This window comes from Budorcas taxicolor, chromosome 2 (genome assembly GCF_023091745.1).
Source record: "Budorcas taxicolor isolate Tak-1 chromosome 2, Takin1.1, whole genome shotgun sequence".
In the NCBI taxonomy this organism is placed as follows: domain Eukaryota; kingdom Metazoa; phylum Chordata; class Mammalia; order Artiodactyla; family Bovidae; genus Budorcas; species Budorcas taxicolor.
Window position 1 is genome coordinate 80870444 of NC_068911.1, and position 15846 is coordinate 80886289.

The window sequence follows — 15846 nt, forward strand, 5'->3', positions numbered from 1 at the left end:
AAATGTACATTCCCTCGCTAAGCTGACCATACCTGAAAAGGAAGCTTAACTTTGTAATCTCTCAAAGGCAGAGACTAGGGAGGAACGTCACAAATCCCATACCCAGGAAGAGATTTGTCAACTACTGACTTACCCCACACTTTTCTTCTGTCTACTAGGACTCAGGGAAATCTCTCCATAAATAGTCTATAGCCAGCCATGTAGCAAATTTGTATCACTCTAAAGTCACATTATTGTCTGAATCCCTGCAGTCACTCTTATGATGCTGTGCATTACAGAAATTCATGTCACTGTACCATCTAAAATCCCATTCTTCAGTTTTCCAGAAGCCTTATGATTCAGGAAAGAATTTGCAATGTTATTGATTCAAAATAGATGTATCTTTACTGGAATGTAAATAGCTTCTTTTCCTCCAGATGTGTGGACATACTCAGATACCCACTGTGATGCTGCAGACTGGGTGCCAAATGATGGCTTTTGCTATCTGCTGGTCAATGGAAGTGACACCTGGGATAAGGCGCATACGACATGCCAAACCTTCAGCAGTGACCTCATCAGCATTCATTCTTTAGCAGATATGGAGGTAGTTGTCACAAAACTTCATAATGGGGGTAAGTTTTTAAGATATCCTCTTAAAAAGAGGTTTAAAACATTTTAAAGTATCCCTGTTTTCAAACTCTTAGAGAGAATGAAAACCTTACGGTTTGATCCTGTACATCAGTATTATCCAGAAGAATTTTCTGCCGTGATGGAACTGGCAGAAAATCTGTACTGTCATTCAATAACCACCAACCACTTGTGGCTTTTGAACCCTAGAAATGTAGCCAGAGTGACTGCAGAATTGAATTTTTGCTTTCATTTCATTTTAATTGATTCACGATTTTAAATAGTTGCATGTAGCAAGCGGCTACCAACCTGACAGTACAACCACTGACTGAATAATTTCCCTCTTCTCAAAAGCTAAATGCTATTTAAATCCCTCCTGACACCTAAGTGATGATTACCTCATGCTTATAATTATTTGGAAGCTAAAAAATGAACAGAACACCAGAGAGCCAGTATTAAGATCTCCTCCTACGATTCACCCATAGTAATAGCACAACTGAGTGATTTCACTTTCACTTTTCACTTTCAGATACCTATATTCTGTGCCAGCATGGTGCCAGTTGTTTTACCTGGCAAAAGCAGTACAGTCATTCAGTGATGAACAATATTCTTATTCTAACTGGAATATCCATGACTGTCTTAGTAGAATTTCATTATTTCTCGTAAAGCAAGGCTTATCTAAACCAGGTTTCAGGAACACCCAGACTACTGATCGTAGTACAGCTAGCTGTTCCGCCTATATACACTGCCTGCATAAGTGACCTGAAAAGCCCTCGTCATCAGGCCAGCCTATCATATCAACATTTTTACAAGCTAATTAGGAATACCACTTTTCTGAATTAAAAGAAAAAGAAATACCATCAAGGCTGCTAACACCTCTTATCAAAATGTAAAAATCAGCAGTAGTTTCCATGTGGAAGTATGTGACTGAGTAAGCAAACAAAACATTCTTCTTTTAGATGCCGAAGGGGAAACGTGGACAGGCCTTAGGAATATAAACACACCAGCCCTATTTCAGTGGTCAGATGGTACTGAAGTTACTCTAACTTACTGGGATGAGAATGAGCCACGTGTTCCCTATAATGAGACTCCCAACTGCGTTTCCTATTCAGGAAAGGTAGGAAACCTCCTTGGGTTTATTTATATCCTTACTGTTATACCTGATAATCTTATAATAAGGTGACTTTTGTTGGAATATTTGTATTTAAGCTAGGAAAGAAAATAAAAGGGAATTGCACTGTAGATTATCTTTCTAGTAACTGCTGAGAAAAGGTAAATAAAGCAATTACTAAAGAAGCAATCCAGTTCCTGTCTGAGAGTATCTGCCCTGGTGTGAAAGAGATCAAGAGAATCTCTTTTGGACCTGAGATTCTTGCGCCAAATGGTTTCTGAGAAGCTTCTTTCTCTCAGTAATATTTAGCAGGTAATGTAACCTGGAAAATCCCATTGCCTCGTGTTCAGGTCAAGTGTTATATTAGTCCCACTTTGAGAAGTGAAAAAAATGGTTTTATTAAAAATTAGGCTCAATAAACATCTTACTGCTATAGAATTCATGACTGTTTATTGAGCATGCTTCAGTTAAGAGTCCAGGATAAGCAATCTTTTTTTTTTAATTTTAATTGGAGGCTAATTACTTTACAATGTTGTGGTGGTTTTTGCCATACATTCACATGAATCAGCCATCTGTGAACATGTGTTCCCCATCCTCACCCTCCCTCCTCCCATCCCTCCCTATCCCATCCCTCAGGGTCATCCCAGTGCACCAGCCCTGAGCACTCTGTCTCATGTACAGGATAAGCAATCTTGAGCCAAAGGGACGCAAGAGTCTCTATATTTTTATTTGTAGCACTTTCCTGTGAACTCCTGTTTAGGAAGCTGATTATATTACCCAAACTTCTAGAGAAACTTAAGTGAAGGCAAGAAATTGTAGGGCTGTTTAGAAGTGTTTCACTAGAAAAGATGTTTTTCAGTTCAGTTCAGTTGCTCAGTCATGTCTGACTCTTCGCAACCCCATGGACTGCAGCATGCCAAGCTTCCCTGTCCATCAGCAACTTCTGGAGCCTACTCAAAACTCATGTCTATCTCAACAGTGATGCCATCCAACTATCTCATTCTCTGTCATCCCCTTCTCCTCCCACCTTCAATCTTTCCCAGCGTCAGGGTCTTTTCCAATGAGTTGGTTCTTTGCATTGGGTAACCAAAGTATTGGAGTTTCAACTTTAGCATCAGTGCTTCCAACAATCATTGAGGGCTGATCTCCTTAGGATGGACTGGTTGGATCTCCTTGCAATCCAAGGGACTCTCAAGAGTCTTTTCCAACACCACAGTTCAAAAGCACCAATTCTTCAGTGCTCAGCTTTCTTTATAGTCCAACTCTCACATCCATACATGACCACAGGAAAAACCATAGCCTTGACTAGACGGACCTTTGTTGGTAACGTCTCTGCTTTTGAATATGCTATCTCGGTTGCTCATAACTTTCCTTCCAAGGAGTAAGCGTCTTTTAATTTCATGGCTGCAATCACCATCTGCAGTGATTTTGGAGCCCAAAAAAATAAAGTCTGCCACCGTTTCCACTGTTTCCCCATCTATCTCCCATGAAGTGATGGGACCAGATGCCATGATCTTCGTTTTCTGAATGTTGAGTTTTAAGCCAACTTTTTCACTCTCCTCTTTCACTTTCATCAAGAGGCTTTTTAGTTCCTCTTCACTTTCTGCCATAAGGGTGGTGTCATCTGCATATCTGAGGTTATTGATATTTCTCCAGGCAATCTTGATTCCAGCTTGTGCTTCATCCAGCCCATCATTTCACATGATGTACTCTGCATATAAGTTAAATAAGCAGGGTGACAGTATACAGCCTTGATGTACTCCTTTCCCTATTTGGAACCAGTCTATTATTACATGTCCAGTTCTAACTGTTGTTTCCTGACCTGCACACAGATTTCTCAGGAGACCTCTCTTGAAGAATTTTCCAGTTTGTTATGATCCACACAGTCAAAGGTTTTGGTGTAGTCAATGAAGCAAAAGTCAATGTTTTTCTGGAACTCTCTTGCTTTTTCAGTGATCAAATGGACATTGGCAATTTGATCTCTGGTTCCTCTGCCTTTTCTAAATCCAGCTTGAACATCTGGAGATTCACAGTTCATGTACTGTTGAAGCCTGGCTTGGAGAATTTTGGGTATTACTTTACTAGCGTGTGAGATAAGTACAATTGTGCGGTAGTTTGAGCATTCTTTGGCATTGCTTTTCTTTGGGATTGGAATGAAAACTGACCTTTTCCAGTTCTGTGGCCACTGCTGACTTTTCCAGATTTGCTGGCATACTGAGTGCAGCACTTCCACAGCATCATCTTAAAAGATGTTTTTGGAAAGGTATAAAGCTGAATTTAGAAGGACGTCACATTTAATGCTGTATTTAAAAGGATACACAGGATATCTTTAAAAAGAGTATCAAAGGTTGAAATGAGGTCCCACAAGCCACAGTGAAATTGTGGCTTACCTAGATGGCTTCCGGTGTTCAAAACTGACCTGTATCACAAGTGACTTTCTAAAATTTCATTCAAGGAAAGCATAGTGACTCAAGCAAAATAAATGTCAAGTAGCATATTTGAAAGAGAAATTTGACATCTGGACTGAAATGGAGTTGGAAGAAAATTTTGATTCTAAAATTCTTAGAGAGCAGTTATTCTGATCACCATCATCTTACACGTGAGGAGACTGAGACAGGAAGGTTAAGTGACCTGCCCCAAAGGTATTAACCCACAGACAAACCTTGGCCGTGTCCTCTGGAAGGAGATTAGAACACTGGCAAGTCTTTGTGGGCTGGGTTCTTCTCTCTTCAACTTCTATATAAGTGTCCTTTAATAGTTTTTATTGTTACACTTATAAGAAAATGAACTGCATCCCCATTGTGACCTTGAGGTGATGCTGAAGTAACAGGCTTCCAGTCTTGTTGGGTAGCATTTTCTAGGAGTATGTTCTCAGGTTTAATTGCTAAGTTATATTCATTCTCTCTGCCTTCCTTTCCTCCTTTCCCTCCTCCCCCTCATCCTCCCTGATAGTTGTAAGAAAAAATTATCTTGATTTAAAATAAGTCCAGTTCTAAGTATATGGAAAATAATTTCTCTTGTGAAAGAAATGATTTTCTGTTTTTTAAAAGCTCGGTCAGTGGAAGGTCCAGTCATGTGAAGAAAAACTTAAATATGTATGTAAGAAAAAGGGAGAAAAATTGAATGACACAAGATCTGATAAGATGTGTCCTCCAGATGAGGTATGTAAAATGCCTGTGTAAATTTTTCTAAGCAATATTACACCTTTTTGGTTAGAGATGGTAACTGAACTTAAACAGTTTAAACTTGGAAAATAGAAGAAATTATTAGCTTCTGTTCATTTACATTAGACCAAGCCAGAAGGCAGTGAATCACAGTATATCAGCATTCCTACAGAAGAGAAAAAAAAAGTTATAGGGAAAAGAATTACCTATTCATGAATTTCTATAAGAATATATGTGATTACTCTTCTCAATGCTGATTTTTTTTTACTTCTACTCATATTATTCTTGTGCAAAAATAATTGAGCTAACAACTGTTATATTCTTAAAATGAGCTAGGCATTGTGCTGTGCTAAGTCGCTTCAGTTGTGTTTGACTCTTTACAACCTCATGGACTATAGCCCACCAGGCTTATCTGTCCATAGGATTCTCTAGGCAAGAATACTGGAGTGTGTTGCCATGCCTTCCAGCAGGGGATCTTCCCAACCCAGGGATAGAACCCACATCTCTGGCATTGGCAGGCAGGCTTTTTTTACCACTAGCGCCACCTGGGAAGCCCGAGAAAGACATTGGGGGTAAAAAAATTAAGACATACCTTCTGTCTGACACGGGATCACAAGCTCATGGAGGTCATCCATGAAATTATATCTGACCCTCATCATGTATATGAATTCCCTGGCTGTGTCCTTAATTTCCATTAGTTGTAAGATATTAACCTGTGTAGCAGAACCTTGCTTGTCACCAATTCCAGAAGACAGTGTGATGATATTTTTCCTCTGATTTAGGGCTGGAAGAGACATGGAGAGACCTGTTACAAGATTTACAAGGATGAGGTCCCCTTTGGGACCAACTGCAATCTGACTATAACTAGCAGGTGTGACCATCAGTAAACACGTACTAGTGAACTTTTAACTCTGGGCTCCTTTGCCAAATAATCTTCCCTAAAAACAAAGTTCATCTTCAATTTATATAGTAGTTCTGTCACTGTAAAAACACCTACTGATCTGACTTTCATTTTATAGATTTGAGCAAGAATACCTGAATGATATGATTAAAAAGCATACCATGTCTCCAGAAAAATACTTCTGGACTGGCCTGAGAGATACAAATGCAAATGGAGAGTATAGCTGGGCAAGTGTTGGTGGAGTAAAGCGTGCTGTGACCTTTTCCAACTGGAATTTTTTCGAGCCAGGTAGGTGCCTTAGCCTTAAAGCGGTAGAATACGGTGATGTGAGAGACAGCTTTCCTCCCAGATCTATTCTTCACTGACCTTTGAAATGTGAAGGGGATGATGACCATCTGGACTAGTCTTTCTATAGAACCATAAATAGAAGCAGTGACCATGCCTCCCCTATGAAATCCTCAGGGATTACCCAGTAAAACCTGGAAAATTTGGTTCTCAGAAACCACTATCTAATGGCACAGAACTAGACCCATCAGCGTGAGTTTAGCATCTTTTCCATATAACTCCTCAAACAGAACCTGAAAGTCTCATCATGAGCACTTTACATTTTCACCTCTCTGCTTCTTAACTTCTTTCTCCAAAGTTGAATTGTGTTTATTTCTTTTCTTCTCAAGGGGTGGTAATTAAGGAGGCCATGAATTGTTTATTCTGAAAGTTTATCCTTCTTTAGCCTACAGCATTGACCATACTGAGCCATAGAATCAGGACATTTGAGCCTCAGAATTCCCTTTGGATTTAGGAATTGAGGAAACGGGCTTAGAAAGGTGATTTGCTTGACAAAGGTGACCTGATTATTGAACTGCTAAAATCCTGATCTGATTTCTAAACCAATGCTTTTTAAAGGATTTTGACTTTGTTTGAGAGAGCAGTTATGATGCATTCGACTTTTCTTCCTTTGAATTATTTATATTTTCTTATGTTTTGTACAATGAATCATGAAGGCCATTTTTATAACATAAAACTTGGAGCATGTGAATGTATAAACACAATATTTGAGCTAGAGAATTCCCACAAAATTTATAATATATGATCATCAATATAAATAAGAGTGGTATTGATAATATCAAAGTCGTCTTCTTACTTTGTGGAACATGGAGGATACAGGTGCTGATCCTGGTTAAATTTCATCTTAAATTAGAATGTTCTAATCTACAAAACACATGCTTTCTTTTATTGACACTGTTATATTTCAGAGTCAATGTCAAATTCTTCCTGGATAAGCCTCAGTGGTTGAAAGGGTGTTCAGGAAGTAAGCTGTAATGGCTGTTCTCTCAGTCTATAGCCAGAAAGACTGTCTTTAAGTCCTCTCTATATTCTCACTCCCAGATTCAGCCAGTTTGGTCTGTACTGGGCAAGCCATGGCAGAGGATAGACTAGGGGAAGATAGCACACCCACCCAGGTGTGTTGTTTTTCCTAGTTTTTCCCAATTCCTTGCTCCTCGTGCTGTCCCTATGTCATGAGGCATGAGGCTGTATAGCTGCTCTGTGTGATGGGATGGGAGTCATCCTCATTCCTTTGCAATGTATGCTCTTCTTGTCCTTTGCCCATTGTGAGCCGTGTGAAGTCACGGGAAAGGGAGCGTGGTATTTTGTTAGCAAATTTGGGTTCCAGTTCTGACTTCACCACTCACTAACTATGATTGTGGGCAAGTCACTCATTTTTCATCTGGAGATGGATCCGACAATACAAACTATCTTTTAATGTTGTAGTGAGTAAATACAATTCTGGCTGACATAAATAGTAAACAGATGAGTGTTACCACACACCTCCTTTTACCTTTATTGAACCAGCTCTTCCTTTGGATTTGAATCTGGGAGTGTTTTGTTTTGAGGGTTACTAAGTTTCTCAAAAACTGTTGAAAGTTGTTAGGCAAATACAAACAATTTAGATTATACAGAGCATCGTGGTGGTTTAGGGTTCAGCTCTGCACACACACGGCCTGGATTTCAGTTCCTGGTCAACCATTTACTCACATGTGACCCTGGACACATCACTAATCCTCACTGTACCTCAGTTTGACAATAGAATCCTCTCTATGTGAAGATCAATTCATTTAATCCTCTTAGAATAGTACCCGGCAAGTAGTAAGCATATCTCTGTATTACTGTCGTCATTATTATTGTGAAAGTACATTTATTTCCTCCATTTTCTTTCCTATTCTCTTCTGCCATTTTGAATCAAATGAGGAGTATAGGGACTAGAAAGTGTTTGTACTTAAATGTTCTAATGTAACTTTCAGTTAAACTTTTCCATTCAACCCCAGCTTCTCCAGGAGGGTGTGTGGTTATGGCTACTGGAAAGTCTCTTGGAAAGTGGGAGGTAAAAGACTGCAGAAGTTTCAGGGCACTTTCAATTTGCAAGAAAATAAGTGGACGCTCTGAGCCCGAAAAAGCAGCCCCCAAGCCTGAAGACCCCTGTCCTGAAGGCTGGCACAGTTTCCCCTCAGGTCTTTCTTGTTATAAGGTAAAGTAATATTCTCATTCAGTCCCTCAGTGAAGTCATGTCTCTCCTATCCTAGTCCATGTCCTTGCACAAACTCTGCTTCTCTGCAGACACATACATCTCCTGCCAAAGTGTGTAGGAGCACAGAGTCCTTGTCAGAGTATCAGTGAACCTCTGTGTCAGAAAACCCATTTCCATATACACTCATGTACTACCCTAAGGAGCAGGGCCAGAGTCAGAATTGCTCTTTCCTCGGGTTCTTTTGTTTTGGAAAGTTGGATGAGCTACATGCCATGGTGATACTTTGCATATGATTCTCATATCCCTCTAATTATTGTTGTTAAGTGAAGAGTTCTGTCACTTCTTACAAGTCCAAGAATTGTTTTAGAATTCATATCAGCCAACTGTCCCCACAAAGAAATTATTTCATAATTTCGTACTATCTCAAAATTCAGTGGCTATGACAACACATAGTCTCATGTTCACAGATCTCTGGGTCAGATAGTTTGAATGACTGAATTTGGGCTTTAACAGTCAGCTCTGCTTTCAGGTATGGGTCAGCTGTGCTGGCCTCCAGGCTATCAGTTGGGGTCTGCTGCTCTTCAAACTAGGGTCAGGCCAAAGGAGGAGCAGCTAGCAGGGGCTTGTTCTTCTCATGCTGAATTACTGGAGGCAGAAATGCAAGCCTAACCCAGGTCAGCATATTTTAGGCTTCTGCTCACTTTTCCTTCACTGCTATCCCATCGATCACAGCAAGTCACATGGCTGAGCCCCAGATCAAGGCACAGGGACATATCCTTCGCCCACCAGGAAGCCATGATGGCAAGAGTGTATAACTATATCACAGGGACTGAAAAATCAGCACCAGTAATTCAGCCTACCATTGTGTCATCTGCTCCTCTTCTACTTTTGAAATGACTGGGGTTCATTTGGCATAAAATCAGTCATCACAAACCAAAGGAACAGTCCAAAGTGGCAAGTTTTGTTTTGCCATCTTCTGTAAATGTTCACACACCAGTGCAGTCTGCCCTTTGATTCTTCTTCATCAAGAGTAGTCCTGTTCCTGTGCAGGTCTCAGTCTATTATGTTCAAAATTTGCCGTTAGTGCATTTCTTTGCAGAAACCTACTCCCAGAGCATTCATGTGTATTCTTTATAACCTTACTTCATTTTATCTCTCAAGATTCTTGGAATGCAAGAGGACATGGTGTCATGTCAGAGCAGTTCCCCAGCCTGGCTAAGGAAGGTTATCCCTCCAGTGACAGTGACTGGTGCCCGTGCTGGCCTCTGGTTGACACTTTGAGCAGGACCTGTCTGTGTCACAGTGTATGTGCCTTTGCCTCAGTCTACTACACTTCTAAGAATCCGTTTCAGAGACCCACACATTCAACTGTGATTGACTTTAAAGTTATAAATACTTAATAATAATATAAGAAAACAAATTAACATTATATTTTGTTAAGCTATTTCATAGAGAAAGAATTGTAAGAAAGAGAAACTGGGAAGAAGCTGAGCGATTCTGCCAAGCGCTTGGAGGACACCTTCTTAGCTTCAGTCACATGGATGAAATAAAGGAGTTTCTTCACTTTTTAACAGAACAGTTCAGGTAATGTTCAGGCAGCAGTTCTGATCTTTTAGAGTGAGATCTTCTATCCTAAATTTGACATCCTCTACGTAACCCCCTGGAGAAGGAAATGGCAACCCACTCCAGTATTCTTGCCTGGGAAATCCCATGGACAAAGGAGCCTGGCAGGCTATAGTCCATGGGATCTGTGAAAGAGTAGGACATGACTTAGCAACTAAACAACAGGTATTCAGAACTGACATGTTTTATTATCTAAAGGATCATTCAGTATTTTAACAGTCATTCAACATCAAGCATTCTTACGTGCAAGATGCTATGAGACATCAGAGCATAGAGGGACAGAGTCACCACCCTTTGTGTAGTGTAATAAAGTCCAACAGTGGGGGTAATAAAAATACGGTGGAAAAATCTAGAACATAGATAAGGAGAGGCCAGGGGAGTTTAGAGCAGGGAGGAAGTGTTTCTGGGTGGTACAATTGGGGAAAATTTTACGAAGAAGGATGGTTCTTAGAAAGTAAGGCAGGGGCTTCCGTGTTGGCCCAGTGGTAAAGAATCCACCTGCCAGTGCAGGGTTCGATCCCTGATCCTGAGAAAATGCCACATGCCAGGGGGCAATTAAGCCTGTGTGCCACAGCTATTTAGCCAGTGCTCTGGAACCCAGGAGCTGCAACTACTGAGCCCGTGTGCCACAGCTAGCAAAGCCTGAGCTCCACAGCAAGAGAAGCCGCTACAGTGAGAGGGCCGTGCACTGCAGCTAGAGCAGCCCCAGGCCTGCTCACCACCACTGGAGAAAGGCCCAGGGAGCGGTGAAGACCCCGCACAGCCAGGAATGAATCAATAAGCATAACCGGTTTTCTAAACAGGGACTATTTGAAGGGTAAGATGGGAGAAGGGGCCAGGGAAAACAGAACATGAGCAAAGGAACTGAGACCAGAGTATGCGGAGATGGTGAAGGAAAGGGAGCCTACAGCATCGCCACAAAGTGGAGTTTGTATATGAAATTGGAATGTCCTTTCTTGCTAGGGAAGTAGTTTAATCTTAAGTCAATAAGCAAAAAGCATTCAAATAAAAACAAAGTGTGTGCGTGAGAGAGACAGACACGGGGTAGATGCAAAATAATTAATTCTAAAGCTATTGCAACGCCTCTGGTAGAAAACTATATTGAAGATGGGCAGTAAGCTGGGACAGTATAAGGAAGTAGTCTGAGATGTTACAGAGATGGAGTCAATAAGCCACTGTAATTTTGATGGTATGTAGGAGGATTCCTGAATGGTTTTCCTGATGTCTTCAAGGATAATGTGGAGAAATATGAGCCAAGTGTTGGTATCACAGGAGGAAATTTTTTCTGAAGCTCTGGAGCAGTCATGAGTATGAAGGCCTTTTACTTCATGATTTATTTTCCCCCTCTCTTTGAAAAGAAGACTGAAATTTATAAATCTACATTCAGATAATCTATACCCTGGTATTCAGGGTATACCAGGTAAAATTATGGAAAAGAATCACTAAGATATAAGAAATATCTTAGTGAATACTTTCCTGATCATTTTGACTCAAAAAAAGAAAAAAAAACCAGCAAAAGTAAAACAGGTACCAAAACACCAAGAAAATCCAATTAGCCACCTTCTCTAGGACATTAACTATAAGAAGCCACTTTAAAAATTGAGATCTAAAAAGTTTTGAGGTAGTAAATGTTTGATTGTGTTGATTTTAGTTCCCAATTTAGTGGATTTTTCATTTGTGAAGGTAGTAATGGATACTGTTTATGCTCTCTACTTGAAAAAATGAGGTCTTCCCTTGTAGCTTAGTCGGTAAAGTCTGACTGCAATGCAGGAGACGTGGGTTTGATCCCTGGGTTGGGAAGATCCCCTAGAGCAGGAAATGGCAACCCAGTCTGGTATTCTTGCCTGGGGAATCCCATGGACAGAGGAGCCTAGTAGGCTACAGTCTATGGGGTCACAAGAGTCGGACATGACTGAGCGACTAAGTGCACTTGAAAAAAATTTCAAAGACATATTCCAGTTGAGAGGTGAATAAAAAGAGTTAGGAGGAAGAATACATAACATAAAAACAGCTCCAGTCTAAATAATGCAATCTATGTAACTGAAAAATTTTCTTAAATTATCCTAATTTCTGAAAGAGAAACAATAATATTTTAATAAAACCAGTATTAACTCTGCTTAATACCAGAGTTTATAACTGTTTATAAATAAAAACTGGGATATAAAGAGATAAAATGGTTTTAAAAAATTAAAGCATAATAAATACCTCATTTTACCTGGAAATTATATTCAGAAACACAGATTTTATAAATTTTTAAAACGGTAAAGAGTATATTATCCACCGAATATTTAATGGGTGAAAAGGCCCATTCAGCACATTATAAAGGAATAAAATAACAAAGCATAAAGTCCAGTGCAATATTTAAAATGGATAACCAAGGACCTACTGTGTAGCACAGGGCATGCTGCTCAGTGTTATGTGGCAGCCTGCTTGGGAGGGGAGTTTGGGGGAAAATGAATACATGTATATGTATGGCTGAGTCCCTTTGTGGTTCACCTGAAACTGTCACAACATTGTTGATCAGCTGTACCCCAATATAAAATAAAAAGTTTAAAACAGAAAACAGAAAGCACAAAGAAACAACAGATTACCATAATCTTTTCAGTCATAGGGACCATATTGTATTTATATTCATCCTAGTCTCTGATATACTGCCATATTAAACAGACTGTAATGTCTGCTTAATACATGCTCTGTTAATGAGAGGTCATTTGTTTATGCTATACTTAGGCAACATATTCTAAAACCTATTTAATATTATAACCATGGCTTGAAGAAAAGGAAGGAAACAAGCCCATTTATATCAGAAAGTGATTCTAAAGCTTATTCCTTGAACACCTTTAGCTTTTTATTGCAGGAATTGACCTTTCTCAGCAAGATGTCCATTGTCCTAATTGTGTTTTGCCTGCCAAGGAGTAAAGTCAGATTACTGCTCTACTTCTCACAATCTGAGTTCCACATCTCTGTTTGTATTTCAGTGAAAAGGCTTCAGGGTGCACCAAATCACTGAGGCTCTAAGATCTTTGCAACTCTTAACAGCAGCCCACCAGAGAAAGCCATTGTAAAACAAAAATAGCTTTAGGATTAGGGAAGAAAGCTTCGTTTGCAGAGCAACTGCTGTTGTGTACGCTACCTCCAGTGAAGTGGCATGAATGGATTTGGATATAAATCTAAGGCTTTACAGACTAAGCACTCCCTTCAAATTGTGTTTATTAGCAGTTATTGCTCAGATACTATTTTCCTTAGGAACTAGATACAGCAGGAAATTTGATTGAGAGTGAGAAATTTTACCGCAGATACACACAGTAACCTTTCATGCAATGTCTTCTTCACCTCATAGCCTTAGTACTTGGAGTGGAAGAATTTATATATAGAGAGAAATTTTGAGTTAGATTTAATTCCTCAGTTACCCATTTCTTCCTTCAGTTTTTTTTTAAATCTACATTAGAGGTGTGCAATGATTAATGTGATTTCCAATTTTCTTCTTCTCTTTATCTGCCTAATAAATCAGGCCAACGCAGAAATAAGTTACAAATGAGGAAATATGTTTCACCTCTTAACACACTAAAAAAAAAAACCCCAGAAGTAGCTACTATTTTCTATATTTATAACACATTAATAAATCCCTTGAAAGGAAAGCTGAAAGCTGTAAAGATCTGGGTTGAAATGAAGTTCAATCTCAGAAAGTAGTAAAGATCAGAAATTTTGGACCATGCGGCAAACTGCTGTCTAGGAGGCTGCTCACTGAGATGCAGCAGAGGAGGCAGAAATGGGATTGAAAGCAGAAGTTTCTAAGGGAAGATGGGGAGTTAAGAGCACACTCGGTGGAAATGTTGGAGACAGACATCTGAAGAGTTTTCTGTGGGAGCTGCCTATAGAGCAGTGGTCCCAAACCTCTGCGATCTAATGCCTGATGATTTGAGGTGGAGCTGATGTAATAATAATAGAAATAAAGTATAGAATAAATGTAATGCATTTAAATCATCCCCAAACCACCTCTCTACCCCCAGCCCCCAGTCTGAGGAAAAATTGTCTTCCATGAAATCAGTCATTGGTGCCAAAAATGTTGGGGACCACCGCTATAGAGTAAATGCAGATGGCAAATGGTCTTTGATCATCTTCAGGTTGTACTGTTGATTGTGTGAAGAAGATAAAATATCTAATGCTTCCTTTGTGTGTGTCTTAGCTGTTCAGTCAAGTCCAACGCCATGGACTATAGCCCACCAGGCTCCTCTGTCTATGGAATTCTTCAGGCAAGAATGCTAGAGTGGGTTGCAATTCCCTTCTCCAGGGGATCTTCCCAACCCGGGGATCGAACCCAAGTCTCTGCTTTACAGGCAGAATCTTTACTACCATCTGAGCCGCAAGAGAAGCCCAGTGCTTACTTTAGGGAAACACAAAATTCTGCATAAATTCTTCAGGCCTAAATAAATAATCTACAAGGTTTAGAAAGAAATGAAATATGAGGAAACAAACTTGACCTCTTTATTTTAGCTGTCTTTTTTTATAATGTATTTGGCAACTATCTAGAAATCTAACACTCAAGAAGTATGATACATTTGTAAGTCTGTAAGAAATCTCTGATTAGTTGAAGACACAAACTGAAAAATCATTTTTTAGCTGCTAAATTCAAACTGGACTTAATCATCTCCACTTGATTTATCTTAACTCTACAAATTGGCGATCTTTCACTTTGAAAGGAAACACTGTAACAATAAACAACTGAAAAGGGACTGTCCTTATATTCCATTGCAGTAAGTTGAAAGGCTTGAGGTTGGCAAGATGAAAAATGTGCTTATTAATGTTAAAATATGAGGGAATGTTGAACAGAGGAAATAAATGAAGAAAATTATTAAAAAGTGGGAAGTTAAAATTAAGTTTGTTTCTGCCTTGGATTCACTAGGAAATATTTTTAAATGCAAACTCACTATATTTCCCAGCAGTCTTATAACTGTACAATCCATATATTCTGCTGAGCTTGAAAATAGAGATTAATTTTGGATTTGGATTCTACTCCTTTTCTAATATGTGTTCTATTTATATTTAATATTTATATATGTATTATTTTGCATCTATAATTTTCACTCATGTACTTATGGTACATGATATATACAATCAAAAGTTTAAATTATATAGAAAGTAACCAGTGCCACTCCCCCAAAATGCATGGAAAACGACCTACTTATTAAGGCCTAAGAAGTATACTACATTTTAGAGAGTATTTTCAAGAAAAGTTAGCGGTGGAGAAATTTTTTTATGGTTATTTCTTTTCTGTTTATACTGAAAGTCTCTCCCTGGCTAAAGCATACATTAAATTGAGGGAAAGGGATCACTGACAATGTGTGTCCCTGTCTCTGTGTGTTGTTGTGTACATTCTTCCTTGGAATTCTTATTGTTTCTTCTCTCAGCCAATCTGAATACTGACACGTGGTAAACATTCAGATTATGACTCAAAAGAGACAATAGCTATTCTTTGAAGACTGTCTTTTGTTCTACTAATGTTATAAAATGTTTCCTGACTTCCTACAGTTCACAATGACTTCTCCTTTTTTTCAAATTTTTGTATTACTTAAAATATATGCCAATTTTTATCATTTGATGCTTTTTCAAAAATGGCCTTATAGTTTCTCTGTTCATATACATCTTGTTTCCCTGACCAGTTTATATGCCACTTGAGGGTAGATATTATGTCTTGTACATTTCTGTATCATCACTGCACATAGCTCAATGATTTGTACATTAAAGTATCATAGTTATGAGTGTTAAATGTATTCACTTAAGTGATTGCTTACTTGTATTGTTCTAGTATAACCTATGGAGTTTGGTGTTTAGAAAATGCTTAAATGCTTTTCTTACTTTAACTTAGTGGGCAGTGGGAATTAATTTTTTAAAAATCTTGTTTAATAAAAGGTTACCT

At 39.0% G+C, this 15846-nt stretch overlaps 1 protein-coding gene across 1 annotated transcript in view; it reads left to right on the forward strand.

The window, feature by feature from the left end:
- LOC128071492 (lymphocyte antigen 75-like) overlaps positions 1–15846 on the forward strand; it is a 117046-nt gene that overhangs the window by 22657 nt on the left and 78543 nt on the right. Inside the window, exons 7-13 of the mRNA XM_052664324.1 lie at positions 417–611; positions 1566–1723; positions 4768–4878; positions 5664–5752; positions 5901–6070; positions 8107–8306; positions 9748–9890. Coding sequence (XP_052520284.1) covers positions 417–611; positions 1566–1723; positions 4768–4878; positions 5664–5752; positions 5901–6070; positions 8107–8306; positions 9748–9890 — 1066 coding nt within the window. The remainder of the gene's footprint in view (positions 1–416; positions 612–1565; positions 1724–4767; positions 4879–5663; positions 5753–5900; positions 6071–8106; positions 8307–9747; positions 9891–15846) is intronic.